We start from the raw sequence: 26,926 nt of genomic DNA, 5'->3' as shown, positions 1-26,926 counted from the left end.
CCACCTTGACACAAACAAAAACATATCTGGAAAGAGGAACTCTCTGCTGAGGAACTGCCTCCTTCAGATTCAGTCTTCAGGCAAGTCTGTGAGGCATTTACTTAATTGGAGGGTCCACCCCCCATTGGGCAGTGTCACCACTGAGCAGGCAGCACTAAACTGTATGAGAAAGCAGGCTAAGCAAGGCATGAGGAGCAGGTCAGTAAGCAGTGTTCCTCCATGGCTTCTGCTTCCATAGCTCCCCTTAATGGACTGTGATCCAAGATATATACGTCAAAAACCCCATTTATCCCAAAGTTGGTTTTAGTCAGTGCTTGATCACAGCAAAATGAGAGCAGAGAAATGCAGGTCTTAAAAAAAAAAAAAAAAAAAAAAAAAAGATAAGCATGTTGGAGAGAGGGCTCAGTGGTTAAGGGCATGTGCTGCTCTTGAGAGGACCTGGGTGTAAGGGCGCATGATTCACTGAAGAATGATGCCCCTGACTCAAATAGTATGTAAATGCAAAGAGTGTTTTATTCTGTAAAAGTCCAGCATGCTGAGGTCTCCCATTACCAGAACAGACAGACAACCAAGTGAGCTCGCAGGCCTGATTTAAAGCACACTAGGGGATTCTGGGGAGGGTGACCTCTATGTTAATCTGTTGGGTCAATCTCTATGGTAATGGGATATCAGGGTTCAGGGGCTGGACACTCACTGGGGAGGTCTGGAAACTGTTCCTGAGGAAGTAGCTGAGGAAGTCTGGAAACACCCATTGTCTTTGCTTCAGACCAGGTGGCAGGGCAGCTTCTGAGGCCTGGACTTGCCTGGAATTGCCTAGTTCTTGGAAACAGAGATTTAGGCCTAGCCTCCTTAACTGCCGATTTAAAGCCTGTCATGGAATCAGTCTAGCCTTCTTATGGGTTTGGGTTCCCTTGTCCACATGGTAGCTCACAACCCTCTGTAATTCCAGTTTCAGGGATCCAATACCCTCTTCTGTCTTCACGGGCCAGGAAAAAAAAAAAAAAAAAAGGGAGTCACAGATGGTTGTGAGCTGCCATGTGGGTTCTTTGGAAGAACAATTAGTGCCATCTCTCCAGCTCTAAATAAATTAAAAAGCAAAATGAGACAAAACAAAACCCAACAAAATTATGCCAAAAAGATTTTTAAAAAAGAAAAACCTAAATTTTAATGACACAGGTGGAGTAATTTCCAGTGGTGGTGGTGGTGGGAGAGTTTGATTGGTTGATTTTTCTGTGGTTGGCTGCTGGCTAGTCTCATGGGCTTTTGTTTGTTTTGTTTTTGTTTTTCCCAAGACACGGTCTCTCTACGTAGCCCTAGTTGTTCTGGAACTTGATCTGGCCTCAAACTCCAGAGACCCACCTAACTCTGCCTTCTGAGTGCTGGGATCAAAGGCATCTACCACCATGGCCTGGCTTTTGTTTTTTTTAAGAGATGGAGAAATACTAGAGGTTTGGTTCCTCCTGATTTGTCTGTGGTAAAGTAGGGACTGAGTGCCTTGCGCTAGCCACAGATTTGAGCAGGATATATACTTTTGAAAGGTGTGCAATATTCAATGTGACAAAACAGACAGACAGAAAGTTTGTGTGCTCAGTGAGTGGTGTGCTTCACTATAAGAGACACGTCATTTTGGAGATGGTGGTACCATCCTCCCTGCAAGCACTGACTGGTTCCTTGTTGAAGCTTGCTAGGGATCACAGTGGAAGCCATTTAATTAAAAGCTTCTTTTAGAATATTCTAGCAACAATTTCATGAAGTCTTCTCACCAAGAATTTACATGCTGGAATTTTAAATAAGAAATATTTTAATGCAATCTCCCCAAATGGAGCAGCAGCATATTGTATGAGGCAGATGAGTTATGACTGCTGGTCCGTGTATACTTTGGATTGCCCAGAGATGCATAATGAGTCATCTAGACTAAACCATGGAGTGGTGAGTTTGGGCTACTTCACTTTGTGTTCCCAGTGGGTTGAATGCTTCCAGCCACCTGCCTAGGAACTCTCTGGGTCCTCGAATGAGAAAGACATACACATATTAGCTTATTTTAAAAATGCCTTGCTACTCAAAGGCTGGGCAGTTCTAATCCTCATGCAGCTAGCATACTTCTCCCTCCGGTACTCCTGGCTCAACACCATCTAAATGTACCTTTAACTTTGCTGCCCTGTTCCCTTTGGTGAGGCCCACTGGTTGCTGCCTGAGCCGTTCGAGGCAGCCCTTAGGGGGCTGCTATCCCTTTCACATACATTTCCCCAATGATCTTTCTTCTGTAGCCCTAAATCTGATCATCTCTCTCCTCCCTCCACATCCCGTCCCCAGTCATCCATATTGATGACTCCTCCCCTGTGTCCTCGCCCACACAACTCTAAGGGTCCTGCTACATCTCCCTTTGCCCAGCCATTGGCCAATGGTATCTTTATTGGTTGTCAAAAAAAAAAAAAAAAAAAAAAAAATAGAGACAAGGAGCTTTAGCATTTGGACACACAGATTACCAATTAAACCAAAAACATTAAAACTAATCTCCAACCAAACCTTGGAAATTCTGATGAGTGAGCTTGACCCAGCAGCTATAGACCAGTCCCAAATGAAAGATGGTGTTACTGCAGCAATGTCAACCATGGAGTGAAATTCTTGACCTGATATCAGGTTGTCTTTGATGCTACACTGCTCAATTCTTGGGGCTATCCAATGAATTTAATGACATGGAATGGAACTGATTGAACTACTCATGTCAGTTCAAATTAAGAATTTTCCTATGTTAATCTTTGAAAGAAACTTAAGTTAGACCTCCTTCAATGACCTAATTGGGACAGTTATGGAAGTCTCCAAGTCAGGAAAGTTAGTGACAACTTTATTAATCAGAGTTCTCAAAGTTGCATATGCTCTTAATTGTTATTTTAAAATTTTTTATTTGCATATACATCCTGCTTCTATGTATGTCTGTGCACCACTTCTGTTCCCGGAAGCCACAGAAACCAGAAGAGGGCATGAAAGCCCTCGGAACTGGAGTTATACAAGTGTGAGCTGCCAGGTAAGTGCTAGGAATTAAACTTGTGTCCTGTGGAAAAGTAGCCAATGCTCTTAACTGCTGAGTCATCTTTAAAAACAAAACAACAACAACAACAACAACAACAACAACAACAAACCCTAGACATGGCAGTGCATGTCTTTAATCCCAGCACTTGGAAGGCAGAGGCAAGTGGATCTGTGTGAGTTTGAGGCCAGCCTGGTCTACAGAGTGAGTGACAGGACAGTGAGAGTGATACAGACACGATCTCAAAAAAAAAAAAAAAAAAAAAAAAAAAAAAAAAAAACCAACAACAAAAAAACCCATTTGATTCATTCATTCATGTGCCACATCGTGTTAAGTGGAAGTCAGAAAACGGCTTTCTGGAGTTGGTTCTTTTCTTCTACCATGTGGGTCCTGGGACAGTGCAGGTCCTCAAGTTTGGTAGTGAAGTCTTTATCAGCTGAGCCATCTTGCTATCCCTGCACAATGCTTTCTTCAGCCCAGAAGACTAGAAGCTTTCAACATTCTGATTGCCAGAGTGCTCTGTCTAATGATTAAAATGTACACTTCCTGAGTGCTGAGATCAAAGGCACACGCCCCTATGTCCAACCTGTTACCAGTTTTCTTAATCAGCTACAACAACAGCAGTTAAGAAAAAGTGAAGGAAAAAAAAACATAAGGGGAAAAAAAAAAAAAGACACAGAAAGCTGTGGTTGCTTTCTGGATGCTGATGCTGGGCCTGTGCTTTCCAGGACCATTATCTGTAAACTGCAGAAGGTACTGGGCACCACAGTGAAGCTGTGGGCATCAGGGATCCAAAAAGAAGGAGAATGGTAGACAAAGACACAAGACTCTGGGCTCACCTCCAGAATGACTAATTTTTATTTTTCTGATGCTTATATATTGTTTCCCTGGTTATCAGAGAAGCACTGTAAGCAGAGCTTGATCAAACAGTATCTTTGACCCCTTATCTGAACTCTTCCTTCCACACTTTCCTGCAAATAAGTATCTTCCCCTTATCTGAGTTCTTGCTTTGGTATTTCTCTGTCCTTTGGCTTTGTTTTGCTTCAGGGAACATTCCTCCTGGGCTACATCTGGGTAAAGTTTCTGCTGGAGCAAAGAACTACAAATTACCAGGACCCCAACACCTGGGGCTAATGACGGGGCGATGAGCATTTTGAGCTGTATGAGTTATCGTCATGAAGGAGTGAGGTATCTTGCATGCAAGCTCTCTTCTGTTTGGGTATTCTAAGCCATCCCTGCTGTGAAACGAGCATTCATGCAGAAACCCATGATACGAAACCTGACAATACTTGTGAAGACACTGATTCTGTTTATGCCTAGTATATTTCTGCAAACATCATCCAAAATTCACAGACAAGGCTTTCGTCCTCACTGAAGGTTGGCCTTGGCTACCTACATCTGGGACTGCTCTATTAAACTGTTTTCAGAATTTTACACCCAGTTATGTACAGTTTCTAGAACACATTCTCTATTAATGTTATTAAAAACAAACTCTAATTCATACAGGTGTGTTTTACAATGGAATTTAGTTCCCCTCCCCCACTAGTTGACTTCTTGTAAAAATGATTGCTAAAGGGGTAGTGGTGGTGCACACCTCTAGTCCCAGCACAGGGGAGGGAGGGGCATGGGCAGACAAAGCTCCGAGGCCAGCCTGGACTACCAGAGGGAATTCTAGGACATCGTGGACTATAAAGAGAAACGATTGCTTATTTGTGTACCGCTTTATTAACAACTGTTTTTACGTTTGTTCTTCTCATTGCTTTCTTCCCTCACCATGGTGTTTTCTCTTCCCACCAAAACCAAACCAAAACAAAATAACCCCCCCCCAACAAACAAAAAGTAACAACAAAAACCCAAAAAGCAGAGGCAAAAAATCCCAAAGACCAAATAAACAAACAGAAAGCCCAAACCATTTCCAATTTAAGGCAATACATTGTTGCACTGTGGGTTTATGTACTTATCTTTCACCCTAGGTCCCTGGTCAGGCAGTCAGGCATGGTCCCTCTGCTAAATGTTCTTTTACGGGCATGGGAATGTCTGAGAGAGAGAGAGAGAGAGAGAGAGAGAGAGAGAGAGAGAGAGAGAGAGAGAGAGAGAGAGAGAGAGAGAGAGAGTTAGTTGAGACTCCTGGGTGATTGGTAGAGAGGATTCCTGGAGACTTAGAAATTCTGTTCTACTTGAGTATTACACCCTGCCTGCTAAGAAGCGCCACAAAAGATTTACCACTAAGTCAAAGCAGGCTCAAAGAACAGTCACTCTGACGTTACTTTTAGTAGTCACTGCCACTGATTTCCATTGTGTCAGCACAGGTTCAAGGGAACACTGTGCTTTTTCCATCTTGTGACTTAAAACTTCTGCAATCCTAAGATGTATGTGATCTGACTTCACCTGTTGCTGGTCTTTCTTTACCGTGTCATTAACAGGTTCAAATGAATGGACTATTCTACTTCCTCAGATAGCCAGGTGGCAAAATATATGAATAGATGAAACAAGGCAATATTCTGAAAATATTTAACAGAATAGACTAGAAATTCAGGCTTTCAGGAGTTGGCACCTTATTAGCATTATCTGCAATACTCTGGGATCTAAACAATTGAGAAAGTGCAAACTTGACTGACTTTTCTTACTGCCCTCACAGTTGTTTCTGGATTGATGTATAGTGTCTTGTTCTAGTTATGAATGAAACACTGCTGAGTGTTCCTAACTCAGAATCTATGAAATGAAGTGGTTCGGATAGTTTGACTGTTAAGCACACTGCTGATCAAATGTTTCATTGGAGAAGCTGTCAATCAGCTGCACGAGTCTGATTCTGTGGTGAGCATAGCTCCTAATGAGTCATTTGCCCTATTTCCAGGGGCAATGCTTAAGGTAGATTTTATTCTTGAATAGTAATCCAGGAGATCTGATGACATTTTGTTGGCTTGAGATCTGATCCCTCCCCAGTCACAGAATAGAGAATTTAATATTGAAAACTTGCACAGATTTTCGAGGAAAAAGCCTAGGAAAACAAAACAAAACAAAACAAAACAAAACAAAACTGTGAAGAGTAATTTGTCCTAGAGCAGTTATAGGAGCTGAAATCTTGGTATCCTAATTTCTTTTTTCTTTGCTGTTGAAATGCATTTGTGTGTCACAATGTATGTCTCAGTAAAAGTTAGCTTAATTTATTCTATTTTATTTTATTTCTTAAATCAGTGGCTGGAGAGACAGCTTAGTGGTTAAGAATATTGGCTGGCAGCTCTTCCAGAGGACCCAGGCTCATTTCTTAGCACCTACACAGTGGCTCACAACCTTCTACAAGTCTAGTTCTAGTTGACCTAATACCCTCTCTGGCCTCCACAGATGCTACATGCATATATGCAAAGATTTTTTTTGTGTGTGTGTGCAAAATACCCAAATACATAAAAGTAAATAAGCCTTTAAAATTATTTTTAAAAACTCTAAAATTACACTTATAAATTCAATTATAATGTATTACTTTAACAATTATTTATTTTTACATATATGCCTGTGCACCATGTATGTGCCTGGTGTCTTTAGAGGTTAGAAGAGGGCATTGTATCCCCTGGACCTGGAGTTAGAGATGGTTGTGAGCCTCCGTGTAGGTATTGGGAATAGAACCCAGGTTCTTTGCAAGAACAAGTGCTCTTAATCACTGACCCAACTCTCTAGCCCAACAGTACACCGCCTTTTAAAAATCTTTTAAAAATCTTTTTAAAAATCTTTTTAAAAGATCTAGCTTCAAAACCAAAATGAAAGCAAAGTGAAACAAAATCCCATCTACAACACAAAGCAAGCAAACAAAACAAGAGACAGAGACAGAGACAGACAGACAGACAGACACACACACACACACACACACACAGAGAGAGAGAGAGAGAGAGAGAGAGAGAGAGAGAGAGAGAGAGAGAGAGGACAAAAAGACAGCAGGATGCTAGAGCAGGGTGAGTCTGGAATCACACAGGAGGTATTTATGAAAAGAGAAGAAGCCAGGTGGCAGGTGGCAGGTGGCATCTGCAGGCCTTGCTTTTTGGGAGGCTGAGATAGGAAGATTATTGAGCCTAGGCGTTCAAGGCTGGCCTGGGCAACACAGTCAGACCCTTTTTCAAAACAAACACAGAAGACATTCAACAACCAGAGGGAGAATGCAAGTGATGAAGGAGGCAGAGGCTGACATCAGCAACTGCAAGTCAAGGAATGCCAAGAATCTCTAGGGAATCTCCAGAAGCCAGGGAAAGGCAGGAAGTCTCCTCTACAGGTCTCAGAGGGGCTTGACCCTCTCAAGGCCTCACAACGTTATGAGGTGTGAGGAACTAGAGGTAAACCCAGGGTTTCAGGTAGGCTAATCAATCAATGAGTTCTACCATCGAGCTATTTCCTCTGCCCCAGAGCTATGAAGCAGTAAATTTCTATTATTCTAAGCTATCCAAGAGTCTGTGGCATTTATAGCAACCCAAAGAATGACAACAGATTACACACACACACACACACACACACACACACACACACACACATATATATATATATTTTGGTACTGATTGAGTCTGGATTCCCATGCATGAGAGGCAAGCATATTACCACTTGATAAATTTCCAGCCCAAGTTTTACTTTTATTTTAAGAAAGGGTCTCACTAACTTGCCCAGGTTAGCCAAGCTGATCTTGCCTCCTGTCTCAGGATCCACAGTAGCCGGAAGTACAAATTTCATCACCATACCCAGTTCTTGTGTGTCTTTAAACTATTTTTTCCCCATTTTATTTCTGTTCACCATTTTAGATATTCTTTAGCTGAGCCCTCTATACCACTTGTTCTTTGATGTATCTAATGTAACTTAAGTTTTAAAGATTAGTAACTCTTTTTTAAAAAATGATTTATTTTTATTTTATGTGCATTGGTGTTTCACCTCACCTGTCTCTGTGTGAGGACATCAAATCCTCTGGAAGTGGAGTTACAGGTTACAGTGTAACAAGCATCTTTTCCCATGAGCCATTTCTCTAGTCTAGACTTCAGCAATTCTAACAAACATCTGAGTTTCTCTCTCATAACAGACCATCTTAATTTGTTCTCTCTCTGTCTCTCTCTTTCTCTTTCCTTTCTTTCTTTTTAGACAAGAGTGTAGCTCAAGTTGGTCTTATACTCTGGACACTTCTTACCCCTGTGAGTACTGGGATTACAGGATTACAGAACCATGGCTTACTTTTTTTTTTTTTTTTTTTTTAAATGATACAATTCTTGTAGCTCTTGTAGAGTTGAACTCCAGATTCTTGTCTGTTTCTCCTAAGTACTGGTATTACAAGTGTGTGCCACCGTGTGTTGGGCATCAGTCTTAATTTTAATTCTATGTATAGTCACTCACAATAAAAGCTCAATTTTCAACTTTCCTACACGAAAGAAAGAACCATATACTAAGTTCTCATATGAGAGATATGCATTAGTGGTGTGCATAGCTGTTTAGAAAGTTTATTGCTGTTGTTTTTACTTTCAGTATTGGGTTCTGAACCTAGGGCTTCCTGTTGAAGAGCCACTTTCCTCCAATTTAGGTTTAAAAGCAATCTTATAGTAAAATACAAACTAGGTTCCATTTTGTTTATGATTAAACTTGTTTCTTAAGGACTGGGCTATATTCCATTTGTAACCTTAACCATAGATGGTTCTGTACTGCTTGCGCCAGGAATAGCAATCAAATCATGTCTTTGTTTTAAAAAGTTGTTTATAATCATCTTGCAACCCTACTTTTGTTTCAAAAGGTTATATGACCACCTATGACTACCTTGTTATGCCCACCTTGCACCCATATCTGTTTCAGGAGGGCTTTAGGACTAACTTGTTATGATGTTCTGCTTCTGTAGCCCTGCCAATTTTGGAAACCTCCTACTCCTGAGCTATAAAAAAGGCCTTGTTTTCTCACATCTAATGCTGACCTCTTAAACCCTGCCTTGGGGGGAGGCAGCCCCTATACACAAATAAAAAAGCTTGCTTTAATTAATTTGGTCATGATGATTTGGGCCAGTGGCCTTTCTCCTCTCATTTTTGGGATTAACCCTGCCACTGAGCTACATCCTCTTTTGTTTTGGAAACCGAGTCTCTGTAGCCTGAGCTGGCTTCAAACCCATGGTAATCTTGCCACTTCAGCCTAAGTGCTGAGACAGTGTTTTTCTCTATATCTCTGGCTGGCCTATAATTAATTCTGACTAATGTGTTGAGCAACTTCTCAAGTTCTTTTGGCTATTTGGATATCTTTGGAGAAATTCAGATTCTTTTCTCACTTTAAAATGTGGATTGTCTTTGTATTATTGAGTTCTAGATATGGAAGAGATATGGTTTACAAATTGCTTTCTCAAATCCATGTTCCCCTTTTATATGTCTTTAAGCACCTCCCAGTCTCTTTTTATTTTATTTTGAGACTACACAGTGCAGCCTGACTTCATGCTCAAATTTCAGCTTTCGGAGTGCTGGAACTATAAACATGGGCCATTATATTTTTTTTTTTTTTTTTTTTTTTTTTTTTTTTTGACTTTTTTGATAGGGTCTCTATTAGTTGGTTAGTGCTGCTATATCACAGACTGAAGATAACATCTTTGAGGATTACAATTTCAAAAACTTAATTCAATCCATTTAACTGTTCACCAGACCACTCAGATTTATGTCCCCCTCAACTTAAAAATGCATTCTATGTATTCCAAGAGACCATTTACATCCATGTTAGGAGCCGCGGTGAGCGTGACATTCGCCATTACAAGATGGCGTGGGCATCCTGTGCTCCCACAAGTAAACAACTAAACTGCGCAGGTGCAAGAGGCGAAAGCGCGCCAAGCCACTGCCCATCCCGGGGGCGTAATATGGGGTGATGAGTGAACAGCCAATCAGAAGTGAACACGCCACTCTAGGGTGCATATAAGCAGTGCCTTTTCCGGGCTTGGTGTCTTCCTCTTCAGCTGATACAAGAAGAAAGCCTCGCTACCCGAACACTGCCTCATGTGTCTCTTTCGCTGGCGAAGGGGACTCAGAAGGGGCGCGGAATACATCCACATGAACTCTAAATTCAAATCTTATCTAACTAAACACAGGTTAAATGGGGTGTGGTGTCACAAGTCTGTAGTTCCAGCATTTAGGAGGCTGAGGGTTTGTAGGGTATCATTTGAACCTGGCTCAAGACCAGTCTAGGTAATACAGTGAGATTACTACCTGAGGGCAGGGGTCACCTAATAAAAATTTCCCCAAATAAAAACAGACAAAATAAAGAGAAGTTAAATATCTTTAATAAAAAACATGGAATGTTGCAAAAGCTGAAAGTTTTTGACCATCAACATGATACTATAGGTGGAAACTTTCACATTATAAACCCCTGCTTTATGCACAAATTAAAACTACTGCATGAGCCAGGTGGTGGCAGTACATGCCTTTAATCCTAGCACTTGGGAGATAGAGTCAGACTGATCTCTGGGTTTGAGGCTAGCCCAGTCTACACAGTGAGTTCCAGGATAGCCAGGGCTACAGAGAGAAACCCTGTCTTGAAAAACCAAAACCAAATCAAACCAACCAACCAACCAACCAACCAACCAACCAACCAACCAACCAAAACAACTATTGCATGAAATGCCCTTCAGGATATATTAGCTGAAAAAGGTATATATAAAATAAATTAACTTTGTGCTTAGAGTTGGGTTCTGTTCTCAAGACACCTCTTTATGTGTATCCCTTTATCTCCTTCCACCCCCAAATTGAAATCACTTCTGGTCCCAGCATTTCAGATAAAAGGCATTCTGTCTTGTATATTACCTAAATTATATATGAGTGATAATTAAGATGGGTCATCCTGAGTCAAAATCCTCTCTAGCTAAGAAGCAGGCAAGTTACATGCTTTCAGGATACAAAGCTGGGGTACATACAGGACAAATATTTTCATTCCAAAAGAGAGAAAATGGAGAGGAGGAAGGGGGCTAGGTGCCAAGCACATATAAATCCCAGGGAGAGTGCCAGGTGTAGTGTCAAATGCTTGCAATCTCATCATTTGGGAGACTGGGCCAGTTACTGTTATGAATTCCAGGACATCCTGGACCATGCATTAAACAGACAAAAACCCCAACAGAGACACATACACCTATAGCAAGGCAAGCTCCTCTTTACTTACTATACAGAGAAGGATCTGGAAAAATGGTCCACGAAGAATGGCTTTAATGGGTGCCTAGATATCTAAGAAATGAAATCAATCCTCCCCCTCCCCGTGTGTGTGTGTGTGTGTGTGTGTGTGTGTGTGTGTGTGAGTATGCTCGCTGAGTTGCAGGGGCCAGAGTATGACATCAGTTGTCTCCCTCTATTGCCCTCTGCTTTGTTGCCTTGAGACAGGGTCTCTCACTGAATCAGAAGTTCATCTTTTTGCCAAATTTTGGTATCAACCTGTATTCCCTCCCCAGTGCTGGTGTTATAGATGCTTGAAGTCATGCCTGGGTTTTATGTGGGTGCTGGGGATTCAAACTTAGGACCTCATGCTTGAAGAGCAAATGCTCTTATTCACTAAGCCATCTTCCCAGCCCCAGAAATGAAATCTTTGAAGATTCTTCTCTGGCTGCTGTATAGTCCCGTTTGGCTGCACTCTCTCCAACAACTGGTTGTCATATGTTAGATGTACTGACGGGGAGTCAGTTCAGCGTGCCCAAGCAGCTGGAAAGACCCAAGTGCATTATTTTGGAAGGGAACAATTAGAGAATCTGGAAAGGACAAAATACAGTTTGGTGAATGAACACGAATACTACAGGATGGGGGGAAATGTTAATGGGATTATGAAGAGTGTAAGCCGGTTAATTATAATGGTGGGAGGTTAGGGCTGAGTAAACCGATGAGTCTCTCATCTCAAAGGCATTTTAAATTAGCTTAATAAACCCTGTGAGTGTGGGGATGAGTATAATTCACACCACCCTTGGATTTTTGGCTTAGAGATAGCTTATCTACATTTTTAAGATTAGACACTAAGTGTTGCCCCCACCTCTGCATTTTTTGCTTGCTCTTGACAAAAGGAAAAGGTTGAGATTCAGCACCAGAAAACTAGGTTGTCTAAAATAAGGTAGCAGCTGCTTTGTAGTTCGCCTTGCTTGGTGTGAGGGCTAAATAAAAAAGGTAACGCGGTGAGGCATTTGGCACAGTACAGGCACTGCATGTGGACATCAGGTTCCGCCCACACTCTTCCTCCCTGGAATGATCCTTGCAAAAAAGCCACCTACTGAGGCGAGGGTCTTTTACCATGACCGCTTAGACAGTTCAGATGACTCAAGAGTATTGCCTTCCGCAGCCTCAGAGCGGAAAAGCCAAGGGTGAGAGGCAAGCTAACTTCTCTTGGACAAAGGGTGTCCAGGCAGCCGTGGCTCTAATGACAAGCCCTGAGCTATTTCCTAAGGTGGCGGCCGTCCCAGGGTTCGGGTAACGGGCTTGCCAAGGAGGGGGCGGGGCGACTCCAGGTTTGGGAAAGGCCACTCCACTCCTGGGGCTTCCAGCGGTCCACGTCCTACGGCAAGCAGGAGGAGACAAACGCCGCCCCTCCTCGTCCGCACCTTCCTCGCTCAGTATCGCGGCCCGGGCTCCCCGTGGTCGCTCGGCCGTGGGTGTGTGTATGTAAGGGGCGGCGCTACGTGTGGCGCAACTCTGCCTCGGCACCCAGTTACCTTTGCGGCCTCGAGGCACCGCACTTGTCGATCCTGGCACGCGGTCCCGTGGAGCCGCGTCGCGAGGCGCTTCCCAGTGGGACGAGGGAAAGCCCGGCGGCCCGCGAGAGCCGGAGGCGGGGCAAGGGCGCCGCGCGGGCGATAGGGGGCGGCGCTAGGTGTGCGCGGGGGGCGGGGCATGGTGACGTCGCGGGCGCCGGTCGTGCTGTGGCTGTGGCTGTGGCGGCGGCGGCGGTGGTAGTGTCGGCGGCAGGCTGTCCGGGAAGCAGTAGCAGCAACGGCAGCAACAGCGGCAGCCCTGAGGAGAGTAAGGCGGCCGCGTCGGCAGCCGCTCGCTCATCAGGCGGAACCTCGAACTGCCCGGAGGTCGCAGGCGCCGAGGCATTTGTCATTTCCGACCCGGCTCGGTGCTCCCGGCCCTGGCTGGGCAGGGCAGAGTGCCCCTGGGGAGGGGCGGAGCTGTAGGTGAGGCTTTGGGACCCCTCCCCCTCCTTTTTGGGCCGGGGGTGGGGAGGAAGATGGGGAGGTCGGGAGGGCGGACCCCGCCCCAGCGCACCGGAGCCCACCGGCGGCCGCGCCCTGCGGAGCTCCCGGATTGGGCGGGAGCGAAGGCGCTGGCGGTAGGGATTTCTGCTGGAGGTGGGAGGTGGGGGCTTTTGGCCCCCCGGAGAGCCGGGAGTGGGAGGCATGATGTGGGGATATTGGGGAGCCCTGGAGTTGGGGTGAGGCCAAGGTGGATTGGATGTAAAGTGTTTAAGATGATATTATTTTGGACCTGGTGAGATAGAAGAGGAAAGGTTGTATTTCAGTTGGAAAATGAGGCATGGCTGTTGCCTTGGAGGTAGCTGGCGGGGGTACTGCAGCAAATCTCACGTTGCCACTTTAGGGTTTTGGTCCTTTTCTTGGCCAGATGAGTAGAATTCTCTGAGCATCCCTTTGCGTTGACTTGGGGTAGGTGAATTGTGAGCGTGAGTGAATGAGGTTTTTACACACAAGAGGGAAGATGTTGGTGTTCAGACAACTTCATGCTATAGCCGCCAACCATGAAGGAGTGTGTCTCATTACTCTTAGCCCCTCAAAAGTGCTATCAGCCTTTTCTTTTTCTTGCCCTCCCCCATCTCCCGCTCTTGGGCTTGATCGCTTTGTATCACTTTTAATTTTTGAGTTGACCTCTTAAGAAAAGGCCCAGTACTCAGGTAGTTTCTTTGCTAAGCGTATTTCAGAGTAATAGTTGCAGGTGGTTGCGGCTGATTGCTTTGAGTAAACTGAACAGTTCTGGTGGAGGTGATTGTATGAAAATTACTTAAGCGTTTAAAGTGCAACTGTCTATTACACCTTGTTTTTCAATAGACCTTGATACATTTTGTGTTCATTTATACATTGGAGCTGATTTTCTTTTTACTTAAGATATATATATATATATATATATATATATATATATATATATATATATATATGCTGTCCTCAGACACACCAGAAGAGGGCATCGGATCCCATTACAAATGGTTGTGAGCCACCATGTGGTTGTGGGAATTGAACTCAGGACCTCTGGAAGAGCAGCCAGCACTCTTAACCGCTGAGCCATCTCTCCAGCCCTGAGGTGATTATTTTTTGATTTAAAAAAATGCATTTTGTATGTGTGTGTGTGCCAGCTCGGGCACACACACAGGCTGGATCATTCCCTCCCTCTTTGAGGTCAAAGGTCAAAGCTTTTGGGACTTGGTTCTCCCACTGTGGATGTTGAGGGATCAAAGTTTGGTTGTTAGACTTGTGCCATAAGCACTTTTATCTGCTGAGTTATCTGGATGTCCCTATTTTTCAGATTTTTTTTTTAAAGGTAAGGGCTCACTCTATCCCAGTCTGGCTTTCAATTTATTGTGATTCTTCTGTCTCAGCCTTCCAAGTGCAGAGGTTAGACATGACCTACCATGCCTGGCTTTCTTGAAGATTGCTTTTACTTTCTTATTTTCAGTTGTTCTTATTGTTGTCTTTTTTTCCCCTTTTCTTTTGTTTTGTTGTTTTTGGAGACAGGATTTCTCAATGTAGCCCTGGCTGTCTTGGAACTTGCTCTGCAGACCAGGCTGGCCTCACACTCAATGATCTGCCTGCTTCTTGTCTTCCAAGTGCTAGGGTTAATGGCATGTGCCACTGCACCTGGCTTTATTTCAGTCTTTAGTAAACATTAAAAAAATGAAATAGAATTTTTTCTTTACATAAGTCTCCATTTCTAAGGAATATTGTCAGAGTCAAGTGATTTTAAAATGTTCTTTTACATGTTCCCTGTGGGAATATGTATCTTACTTTGTTTGGAGACAATACTAAGACAGTGTCCATCCGCACTTTACTCTTTAGGACAATAAACTAAGTCTTTTTTGGATTCTTGCTTCCTATTAGGCTATAATAGTTAAATGTGTTATCATTTATGATGTAAACTATTTCTTGTTGAGAAAGCAGGTCTTTTGATGGGTATATGATATAATGAGAGGCACAGCTCTCATTAGTTCACTTATGGAGGAAGAAGAGAAACTGCTATAAAATAAAATTTAAACAGTAACTTTCCTACCACTTAGTGAATTCACTTGGGGAAGTGGCCAGGGGAGTACTTTTCTATATCTCCAGAGGGAAGAACATAGGATAGGTCCAGTAGTTCTCCAACTGCCTGGTTTTCATGTTTACTTCATGAACAGACTCTGTTCTAGAAAACTACTTGTCTTCTAGACGAGGAAAGATTGTAGAGATTGATAGGAAATGGAGGCAAAGGTAGTTAATTGCTAAAGTATAGATCAGTTTATAGTCGCTCTGGGGGATCTGACGTCTACTCCTGGGCCCCTTGGGCACCTGCACTCATTGACATCATTCATACTCTCCATCCTCCTAACTGAACATGCAGTAAATCAGAAATGTCTTGTTGCTAGCCAAATGTGGAATGTGGTGGCTCACACCTGTAATTCCAGCCCTTAGGAGGCTGAGATTTCTTGAATTTGAAGCTAGCCTGGGCTACATAGTGAGTTCCAGCTCTTACTGAGCTGTAGTGTAGAATTGTCTTTCTTTTTAAAATTAAGGTTGTTTGCCTCTTATTCCCTATGCTGTACCTGTTGAGTCCACTGAAGTTTTTCTTCATTGCTAAAGTCATAGAATACTATGTCAGTCTTGTCATTCAGCTTCAGACTAGAAATTTAAGTGTAGGTTTGGGGATGGGGGATGAGATAGGGGGTTTCCGGAGGGAAGACCTGGAGGGGGGATAGCATTTGAAATGTAAATAGAGAAAATATCCAATAAAAGAAAAAGAAAAAAGAAAGATACAATCATTCACCTTTAAAAAAAAAACATTAAAAGTGAAGGTTCTCAGAGAAACAGCTGCTGTTTTATGCTGTTTACACTTTGTAGGAAGGAGTATGGGACTTAAATGTGTTTTATGTATAAGCTGTCAGAAACACTGATGGAGAAGGCAGGGAACACAGTGCTATACATAATCAAATAAGTAGTGCATCAGCTATTTTGAGAGCGATGGGCCATGATTATGTGGAATGTAATTGAGTTGTATGGCACTTGAGGTTTTTCATGTTTTGGAGTGTAAGTTCTGGAATTAGAATGTCCAATCCTGGCCTTGCCATTGTATATCGTAGGGCACATTGCTGCTTAACCTTAGGCTTCTTTTCAAGACAAGGTTTCTATGAATAGCACTGGCTGTCCTGGAACTAGCTCTGTAGGTTAGGTTGGCTTTGAACTTAGATCCTACTGCCTTTGCCTCCCAAGTTCTGGGGCTAAAGTATGTGCCACCATGCCTGGCCTTAACCTTAATTTCTTTTTAAAAAAAGTTATATTCTTATATAACTATATATGTGAGTTTATGTATACCACATGTATGCAGAGGGCCAGAGGGCATCGGCTCTCCTAGAGCTAATATAGACTGTTGTGAACTGCGCGTGGGTCCTGGGGACAGAACCCATGACTCTGAAAGAGAGTAAATGCTCTTAGCTGTCGAGCCACCTCTCCAGCCCTAATTTCTGAATTCTAACCTCTGCCTAAAGTCTTCTGAAAAATTAGAATAATAGCAGTAGTATTTAACCTCTTGGGATGGCTAAATGAGTTAGTGTAGTTAAACAGTTTGACACATAATTAGCTTGTTAACACCTTTTGAACTTTATTCCTTGAGCATTGTTACTCATTCAGTTAAAATATGCATGTTGAAGACTGGGCGATGTTTCAGTAGGTACAGGCAATTGTTGCCAGGCCGAACACTTGAGTTTAGTCCACAGGGCTGACATGGTAGGAGAGAACTGATTCTTACAAGTTGTTGTCTGGCCTTCACATGTTCACCATACACACACGCAAATACAAAATAAATAATGTAATTATTTAAAAAAACCCCATATACACAAAACATTGAGCATGTACTATGTGCCAAGTGTTTTAGGTGCTAAGACTCTAGTAGGGGGCAACTACAGTGCATTTGTATACATAAAATAAATAATTCATCTATATGACTATAAAGTGTGACCTTAGTATAAAAAATATTAAAATCTTATGGAACATTTATCCTAGCTGAGGAGGCATATGATAAAATAGGTAAATGAATAAATTACGCACATTGGATGTTAATAAGCATTGCCTTAGTTTTTTTTCTTGTTGCCATGTTAAACATCCTGGCAAAATAACTTCAGGGAGAAAGGATTTGGCTTTTAGTTCAGAGGGATACAGTTGATCATGGTGGGGAAGACACAGTAGCAGGGAGGGAAGGTATGGTGACAGGAGCAAGAAGCTTGTAGACCAGTGGAAATAACCCGAGTAAGGGAGCCATGTACTCTGACTAGTGTTTTAGAAGAATAGCTGTTACGACTTTGTGGGACCTTAGGGCAGGTGGGAGCTAGAAATAAGCACAGTAGGCAAGAGATTGTGTGGTGATGTTTTCCATGTGAATGGCTCTGACCAAGTGACAGGAAATGAAATGGTGGGAGGTGATTGGATTTTGAGTATATATTGAGGGTAGATAAATTGTAGTGATTGAATTTGGAATGCAAATATCTTAAAGAATAAGTAAGGTTTTTGCTTGAACAACTAGTACAAGGGTGAAGACAGCAGTTGAAGCATGTTTAGGGGAATTCTGGAAGTTCAAGAGAGATATGCAAGAAAAGTAAGCGGTTTCTTCTCGTATTTAAAATTGTGGCATGTTGAGAGCATCAGAGAGTGAGTTTAGAGAGAGAAGAGAGCCAAGCCTCTGAGCCCCTGGGACACATTCATTTATGTATTCATCTTGTCCTGAAGTTAGAATGATTCTAGGTGCTCCTTAGGCATTGGGGGTGCAGTAGCTAACTGACAAACACCTCTGTCTTTATGGCCTTCACCTCACCAAAACCTGCAGGTTATCCTGGAGAAATGCAGAGGAGCTGACAGTAAAGTCACTGAATAAGAAGGAAAGCCAGAAAAGCATGGTGTTCTACAGGAGGAAAAGAAATGATCAACTCTGTCACTGTTTGGTGTGCCAGCATGTTAGGCACGAGAACTCCGCTTGACTGTAATGTCTAACAAAGCAGATGACTCAGTATCCTGGTGTGAGATAGATGAGACAGGTACAAGCATCATTCAGTTCTTTTATTTGCCTGGATTGATTAGAAAAGTTAAAAATGAACAAAGAAGATATCTGTGATTTTTGTTTTTATTTTTATATATATAATATTATATGCTGAAATAGTAAATGTATCATATCAAGAACTCAGGGAACAGTTTCTTCCATCCCACCTTAATTTTTCTTTTTCTCTTTTAATCACTATTTCTCTTTTTTTGTTAAAAACTTAAAAAAAAAACCCTACATTATTCCATTGTATGTGTATGGGTGTTTCCCCTACTCTTATGTCTGTGCCCTCTGTGCCCTACGCGTGTGCATGGTGCCTGCGGTGTCTGGAAAGGGGCATTGGATCTCTTGGAACTAGAGTTATAGTTGGTTGTGAGCTGCCAGATGGGTACTGGGAATTGAACCCCAGTTCTTTGCAAGAACAGCAGTGCATTGGACAATCTCTGAGGCTTCTTTGTGTGTGTGTGTGTGTGTGTGTGTGTGAGAGAGAGAGAGAGAGAGAGAGAGAGAGAGAGAGAGAGAGAGCGCGAGCGCACGCTAACTCCCTGTTCTGGACCAAGTGACAATCCTTCTACTTCCACCTACAGAGGGCTGGAATTTTAGGCATGTATTACAATGTCTAATTTTTGTTTTTCCTGCCAGTAAATTTCTGTGCAATTAAATGCTATTTAGTCATTTTAAAATTGTATTAAGAAATATTTCATTTTTCTGGTCTAATGATGAACTCTGGCTTTATTTTAGAATAGATTCTCTTAATAGATAGTTTTGAACCCTTTCAAGGGAAATAGTGATCTCTAGGATTCCACAGAGATCCACTGAATCATACCAGACAATACCAGTTTTATAGAATGAATGATCTGGTTACTTGACTGATGAATAAAAGAAATGCGGTTATCATGTACTGGATTTCAGCTACATCTTTTCATGCTGTCTTTGTGGAATATATAAAAAAGTCCTATATTTTATTAGGACAGTGACTATTTGTCATGTGTTCTCTGCTGAGCAAATAATAGGTAGTTACTATATTTGATGACTAAATGGGTAGTAGTACAAGTAAATGAATTCACAAGTGATTGAATGGCTGAAGCCAGAAAATAGAGTGGCTTACTGAGAATGGAGAGTTAAAGGACCCATTCATGTGTATATTGAACCGAGCAGCACTGGAGCAGGAGTGGTGGTGCAGAGCCTAGCAGCTACCGTGAAGTTGGTTCGTATGAGTCCTGAAATGGATGTCAGAAGTCAGTGAGGAGGGTGAAGTAGAAAGACTATGTTGGCTGAATAGCATGAGAAGCACAGTAAGGCTCTTCATGTGGGTTTAGGAATATCAGCCAGGTGAAGGCCATTTCTCATTATTGGGTATGGCATGGGAGACTGAAAAAGAGCCGTGTGACAAGAGTTTTCAGTTAAGGCAGAAAGAAGACTTCGGCAGACTTCTCAAGAAAATAAATTTTCTCTTTTGGTTTCTTACCATTTCTTAACTTAAAAAGTCTCTTCTTGAGAAATTCTACACCTCCATATTTTATTGTTCTAAGCTGCTTTTCAGCTTTGCAGTCAAACTTTATGGTTCGATTTTATTATTTTATTTTTGAGTCAGAGTTTCATGAAGCCCAGTTTGTCTGTCCTCAAATTCACTATGACCTTGAGCTCTTGATCCTCACTTTTACCTACTCTGTCCAGATTTAGGGATTCCAGGCTGGAACCACCATCTCCAGCTTTAGAGCCAAATTTCTTGAGAAGAGCTGTCCACATTTATTGTATTCTTTCTTTTTTTTTTTTCCAGCTGTGATTTCTTTTCCTTCTGTGTCATCTTTATGATTTTACTGAGACTGAAAATAGCACATGAATATAGCCAGTGGCTGTTCTTCTGTCCTTGTATTTAATCCTTTAGCAGCTGTACCTGTGGTCGGTTGCTACATAATAAATGACCCCCAAATTTAAAATAAGAAACATTTCTCCTTTGATAGTTTGTGTTAGAAGTCTGGCTGTGTTTGGTGCCTCTGATTCAGGGTCATCAGCAAGGGTGTGGAGGTGTTGACTGAGGTTGCTGTGATCTCAGAGCTTCAAGGGAGGAGGTTCTCCTTCCAGGCTCCCAGGAATGGCTGGTCGTAGGCTTCAGGTTTTTGTTGGCTGTTCACTGCCATTTGGATCCCTGCATGGGTTTATGTGGGCACTTACAACAATGGCACCTTGTATCCCGGGTATCAAGAGCTCTGAGGGAAGTGGGGAGATACTAGCCTCAGTGTTTTGTAAATCTTTTAAGTGATGTGCTCTCACTTTTGCTGTATTTTGTATATTAGATGATGTTTAGATCCAACAAACTCAAGATGGGATTTAATATCCATGTTGGAAACTGCCTGCCACAGCAGACTTCACAGTTGCCCTTTTCTCTTTTCTTTTCTTTTCCTCTCTTCTTCCTCCTCCTCCTCCTCTTCTTTTTTTTTTTTTTCAGACAAGGTTTTGTGTCTTCCAGGATGGTTTTGAACTCACTACATAGCTCAGGCTGGCCACAACTTCACATTACTTGTCTTGTTTCAGCTTTTTCTAAGTGCTGGAATTACAGGCGGGTGCCATTTGTAAATCTCTCCCTTTAGAATTTTTAGAGGGTGCTACTGTGTTTCTTTTCTTTTCTTTTTTTTTTTTTTTTTTTTGAGACAGGATTTCTCTGTGTAGTCCTGGCTGTCCTGGAACTCACTCTGTAGACCAGGCTGGCCCTGAACTCAGAAATCCGCCTGCCTCTGCCTCCCAAGTGCTGGGATCAAAGGTGTGCGCCACCACCACCCGGCTGCTCCTGTGTTCCTTGCTCAGGCTCTCAGCTCTGCTTTCAGTCACCTTTGGAATCCTTTTTTCTACCTACTCATTAAGTGGCTGAATTTCTCCAGGCCATTCTGTCCCCATGTGTTTTCTCTTATGTTGAGAATGTATTCTCATCTTTAAGGCCCCTTCTGTCCTGAGTGTGAGAACCAGTGTATTTAACTAGTTGCTCACTATTTCCATCAGCAGCTCCTTAGACTTAGTACATTCCAGTCTGAATGCATGATGTCTGCTCTTTTCTGGTATTTCTTAGTTAGCACACCAATCCAGAAATATATGTGGTTTCTCCCTCTTTTCTACCTCCTAGCTTACTATTTTTTATTAATTTTTTTATACCTATGTAGTGTTCAGTGTTGGTGTGAATATTTTTAAAGAGGTATTTAATGCATTCCCTCCTGGGTTGCAAGCTTTGAGTGAGTGCTAAGTAAGATTCCTTAGCCTTTGCTCCTACCTATGAGAGTATGAGCACTTTTTGTTTGTTTGTTTGCTTGTTTTTTGAGACACAGTTTCCCCATGTAGCCTTGGCTGTCCTGTAACTCAGTCTGTAGACTAGGCTAGCCTGGAACAAAGAGATGTACCTGCCTCAGCTTCCCAAGGGCTGGAATTAAAGGTGCACGCCCCTCCCCCCACCAGGGAAGCTATGAACTTTTAATTAGGACACACTATCAAGTATGTTTTAGAAGGATAACTGTTTAATTTTACTTCTTTTCTGAGATAGAGTCTCACTATGTAGCCCGGGCAAGCCTTGAATTTGCAGTCCTCTCGCCTCAGCATTCGGAGTATTGGGATTATATTCTAAGTGTGTGCCACCAAAATGATTTGGTAGTCATTAAACTATCATTGTTAGTGGTTCACCAAATAATAAGATTAATCCCCTGCATTTTTTCTAGTTTTATCGTGGTATTCTATAGATGAGTAAACAGTCTCACCTTACCATTCTCTGAATATATTACCTTAACTTCCCCATTGTTATTGTTTATCTGAAAGCCTTTCATTCGGAATTAACCAGTGTTCTGGAGGAAACGCCTTAGGTTTAACATTTGTGATATTAATGTGAAGCCATTTTGGAAAATAAAAGTTTAAACTTTAAACTTCATTTTAATGTGTAATATAATTCGCCCATTAAAGTAGAAAATTATGAACTAGAGAAGTAGCTCAGTAGGTAAAGTGCTTGCTGCACAAGCACAAACACCTCAGCTGTAGCACTAGAACCTGTGTGAAAAGCTAAGCATGGTGGCCAATCCCTGGGGTTAGTTGTCCAGTCAGCCTAGCCTAATTTGTCTCAAATTATAAGGCTCCTAAAGAATGATACCTAAAATGTACTCCTGATCTAGATGCATGCACACACATATGCACTCATATAAACACACAGCTGCATCAACATGTATACACGCAAACACACAAAGCTATTTCTATTTTATATATCATACATAATATACATTATATAAAATATGATATATACTATATTATATATTATTTATACATATTTATATATTATATACTATATATATCAAAGATATTATATCTATCTAAATATAAATATTTAGAAAAATATCTAAAACAAATGTGTAGTTAACAAAGTATGGTATACTTATCTTCTAAATCAAATATTGGGACATTGTCACCATTCTAGAAGCTTTCTGTACTCATCACAGTCTAGTCCACTCCTGCTTTATTGAGATATAGCCACTGTCCTATGTGACTCATACTGTAGGCTGCCTCTTCTGTAGTGAGACAGAAGATCCCACCTGTCAGCCCAGCATTTAGGAAGCTGAGACAGGAGTTAGAAGGCACGTTGGACTATATAATACATTTGAGGATAACTAATCAACTTACCTACCTTGTTGAACTGTATTCCTACTCTCCTTCCCTCTCACCCACCTATCCATTTATCCACCCACCCATCCATCCATCCGTCCATCCAGCTAGCTAGACATGGTCTCACTGTAGCCCTTCTAGCCTGAATCTCACTATGTAGGACTGATTTTGAACTCGAAGAGATCTGCCTACCTCTCCTTATGAGTGCTGGGATTAAAGGCATGCACCATCACACCTAGCTATTCCGCCACCCCATCCCCGTTATTGAGAGAAGTTCTCTAGGTAGTCTAGGCTGGTCTGGAACTTGTGATCCTCCTTGTCTCAGTCTCCTGAGTATTTCAATTTCAGCCCCACACCACTGTTTTGGCTTTGTGTTCAGTCCTTGAGATAATGTGAAATGATACAATTGCCTATGGGATGAAGTGTATTGAGGTGAATGGCGTAGGTATTGAGACATAGTGTTAGGCTGCTCTGGAAAGGGTACTTGGACTCAGCATCTTGATAGCAGAGCTAATTAGGAAGCCACCAGAGACTAATGGATAGGTAGCATAGACAGCATGGATCCAGTAGATTCCTGGGAAAGGTGAACTAGATGGCATGAGATATTTTGATGTTATTCAAATAACATATGATTTAGAGCTTACTGCTTATTCCTGCAATTTCCCACTTAATATTATCATATTTTAGCTTACTGTTTGGTACCCGAAACCACAGACAGTGGAACTGCATGGTAAGGGGCTACTGTATAGGCTTTTCTAGGTTTATTCTTTCTACTTTTCAACTACATCTATATGGAATCATATATATCCTATTCTTTTATACTGGAATCTTGATATGACATTTTGAGAGATTTTTGATTATGAATCACTGAGGTTTGTTCACTTGCATTGCTGGATGGTATTCTGTTGTATGATTATAACATACTTCCCCCTCCAGTTTCTACATATGAAAGAAAACATTTGATATTTTTTCCCCTTTGTATAATTTCTATAACAATATCCAGTTTGTACTGGTTACTTCTTCATCACCTTGACACAGCTAGGGTCATCTGGGAAGAGAGAACCTCAGCTGAGAAGATGCTTCCAATATACTGCCCTGCAGAGCATTTTCTTGACTGTTGGATGAGGTGGGAGAGCACAGCCCACTCACTGTTGGTGATGCCACTTCTGAGTAGCAGGTCCTGGGTGCTGTTAGAACACAGTCTGAGCAAGCCAAGAGAAGTAAGCCATAAAGCAGCACTCCGACACACTTTCTGCTTCAGTTCTTGTCTCCAGGATGCTGCTTGAGTTCCTGCTTTGGTTTCCCTCAGAAATGGACTGTAATGTGTAAGGCAAATCAGCCCTTTCATTCCCAAGCTGCTTTTGGTCAGTGTTTATCACAGCAACGGAGAAGCTAGGACATAGTTCTGTTTTACTGCAAATGACATAATTTCGTTCTTTTTGTTTTGTTTTGTTTTTTGAGACAGGGTTTCTCTGTATAGCCTTGGCTGTCCTGGAACTCACTCTGTAGACCAGGCTGGCCTCAAACTCAGAAATCCACCTGCCTCTGCCTCCCAAGAGCTGGGATTAAAGGCGTGCCCCACCACCGCCCAGCCATAATTTCATTCTTTACGATGTATATATAAATATACATATATATTTCTTTTCATCTAGGCTGATTCTATATCTTTACTATTATAAATACTGCAGCAATACACATGGGTGCACAGATGTCTCTTTTGGGTGCTGATCACATTTTGGTCAATTAAGTTTTGTTTGTTTCTTTGTTTTTTGAGATAGGGTAGCTCTTGGAACTCACTGTGTAGATGGCCTGCCTGTGCCTCCTGAGCCACTGGAATCAAAGGTGATTAATTTTTGACAGAGGTGCTAAGGTATTCAATGGGGGAGAGTAATAGAACAATTGACTACCACTATATGCAAGACAAACAACACCCTCAAATTTTACTTCATAGGAGAAATTCTGAGGAGAGAAGTTTTTAAGTTAGTGTTTTAGGTCAGCATACAAAGTGATAAGTGTCATTGTACTCACAGATGTGTGTCGTTGTTAGCCTCAATCATTCTGCCCCCCCACCTGCTGCTTCTCCTCCTGGCTGCTGCTGTCTTTCTTTCCAGGATTTTGTTTTGGGATGGATTCCTGGGTTTATAGTTCTGTTTTCCAGGATGATGCTAAACTGTCAGGCCCAATTGACTTTCCCTTCTGCTTCTCAAGTTAGTGGTGCACCCATGCTCAGCTAGGGCTTTCCAGAAACAAGATTGAAAGCAGAACTCATAAAAGAAAATAAGACAATTTGATGTTTATCAAAATTAAATTTTTGTCCAGGTGTGGTGGTACATGCCTTTAATCTTTGCACTAGGGCCACCGGGACAGGGATAGATAGGTTAGGTTGTAAGGTGGAGCAGAAACAGGTGAATCTCTGTAAGTTTGAGACCAACCTGGTCTACATAGTAAGTTCCAGGGCATATAGAACTACATAGAGACCCTGTTCCCCCCCTCCCCCCCCCAAAAAAAAACCCAACAAACAAACAAGTTGAAAGTTAAATGCAGTCACTAACAAAATTTAAAAAAAAAAAAATGACAAATCAGAGAAAAATACTTGAAATCATGCAGTTGATAGAGGACTTGTATCTTTTATTTAGAACATTATTCTTATTTTTAAAGATTTTATTTTTGTGTGTGTGTTTGTGTGAGCACTCACAGAAATGAGAAGGGATCATCGGCTCGGAGTTCCAGGTGTTTGTGAGCAGCCTGTGGGTGGTAAGGGCTGAACTCTGCCTTCTTACAGAACAGTAAACTGTTGAAATTTCTGAGCCATCTCTCCATCTAAATGCAAGCTCCTTTGCATTTAGGACATATGAGGAACTCTTGCTAATAAGATAAACAAGCCAAGAAAATATGAACAAAAGATTTGAATAGAGCCTTCACTGCCATGGTAATAAGCACCTGGGAAAGATATTTCCCACCATTAGTCATTAGATCAGAGACACCACAGTGAGCTAACCACCCACACCCTTGGAGAATAGCTCAAATGAAAAGAATGGGATAGTGCAGGTGAGGAGGTGAGGAGCCGGTGTTCCTCTGCATGGCTGGCAGCGCTATTAAATGCTACAGATATTATGGAAACAAGTCAAACATATTTACTGTATGCCCTTAGCTCTTGTAATTAGGTGTCTACAAAAGAGGAAATGAAAACATGTCCACAGATTTGTGCGTGGATATTCACAGCAGCATTAATTACAACAGCAAAATTTGGGAGCAGGTGAGCTGATGAACAATAAAAAGGAACAAACTACTAATAAATCTCACAAAATAGCCTCAAAATGTTATGCCAAATGAAGAACTAACAGGCTTATAATGTTATTTATGAGAAGTTTACGGGGAAGTCTATCAAATCAGTTGTGGTTGGATCGATGCATAGGGTTGAGGAATAACTGAAAATGAATATTAGGAGCCCAGGCTGGCCTCTTACCTTAGCTTCCTGAGTGCTGGGTTTGTAGGTGGGTGCCACCATGCTTGGCATCAGCAACTTTTTTGGTGTTAGTTGAAATGTTTTAAACATTGTGATGGTTGTATAATTATATGAACTTACTAAAACTCATCAACATATACTATAAAATAGTGTTTGACTAATGACTTAATAAAACTATTTAAAATGTTTGCCTGTGGGTCTGTTGGATTTTCATTTTAAAATTGGAATCAGTTTGTCAGAATAAGAACTGCATGAGGGTCAGGTGTGGTGGTGTACATCTTTAATCCTAGCATTTGGCAGGCGGAGCTAGGTAGATCTCTGAATTCAAGACCAGCCTGGTCTACAGAATGAGTTCTAGGACAGCCAGGGCCAAACAGAGAAACTTTGTCTCAAACAACAACAACAACAACAAAAACAACAAACAAACAAAAAACCCAAAATAAAAGAAAAAGAAATGTATTGAGTGGTGGTATGTACCTTTAACCCCAGAGGCAGATGTGGTGGAGCTCTGTGAGTTCAAAGCCAGCCTGGTCTACACAGTGAGTTCCAGGATAGCCTAGGTGATGTAGAGAGACT

General features: G+C 41.9%; 2 protein-coding genes and 1 pseudogene across 2 annotated transcripts in view; 2 read left to right on the top strand and 1 right to left on the bottom strand.

Annotated features, from left to right (window-relative positions):
- The first annotated feature begins 1,733 nt into the window (after nucleotides 1–1,733).
- On the top strand, nucleotides 1,734–4,176 carry LOC117715731 (S-adenosylmethionine decarboxylase proenzyme 1 pseudogene; annotated as a pseudogene).
- Nucleotides 4,177–10,268: 6,092 nt separating this feature from the next.
- LOC143443518 (uncharacterized) lies at nucleotides 10,269–13,075 on the bottom strand. The gene is made up of 2 exons (XM_076940436.1): nucleotides 12,684–13,075; nucleotides 10,269–11,735 (listed from the first exon to the last, which is right to left on the bottom strand). Exons 1-2 carry the CDS (start codon nucleotides 13,073–13,075, stop codon nucleotides 11,708–11,710), a joined length of 420 nt encoding a protein of 139 aa, XP_076796551.1. The 3' UTR covers nucleotides 10,269–11,707.
- Erc1 (ELKS/RAB6-interacting/CAST family member 1) overlaps nucleotides 12,891–26,926 on the top strand; it is a 288,788-nt gene continuing 274,752 nt past the window's right edge. Inside the window, 2 exon segments of the mRNA XM_076940435.1 lie at nucleotides 12,891–13,148; nucleotides 18,046–18,253. The gene's annotated coding sequence lies outside the window, so the exon portion shown is untranslated.

This window comes from Arvicanthis niloticus, chromosome 9 (assembly GCF_011762505.2).
Source record: "Arvicanthis niloticus isolate mArvNil1 chromosome 9, mArvNil1.pat.X, whole genome shotgun sequence".
In the NCBI taxonomy this organism is placed as follows: domain Eukaryota; kingdom Metazoa; phylum Chordata; class Mammalia; order Rodentia; family Muridae; genus Arvicanthis; species Arvicanthis niloticus.
The sequence above is the reverse complement of the archived record's forward strand: the minus strand, read 5'-3'. Positions and strand labels throughout refer to the sequence as shown.

What these genes read in the sequence shown, in the direction of transcription:
- LOC143443518 (XM_076940436.1), bottom strand. Translation starts at nt 13,075, where the DNA reads ATGACAAATGCCTCGGCGCCTGCGACCTCCGGGCAGTTCGAGGTTCCG. An exon ending in GGTGCCTCGAGGCCGCAAAG is followed by an intron (nt 11,736 to 12,683) that starts GTAACTGGGTGC and finishes TGTCCTTTCCAG; the next exon opens with ATTCTCTAATTGTTCCCTTC.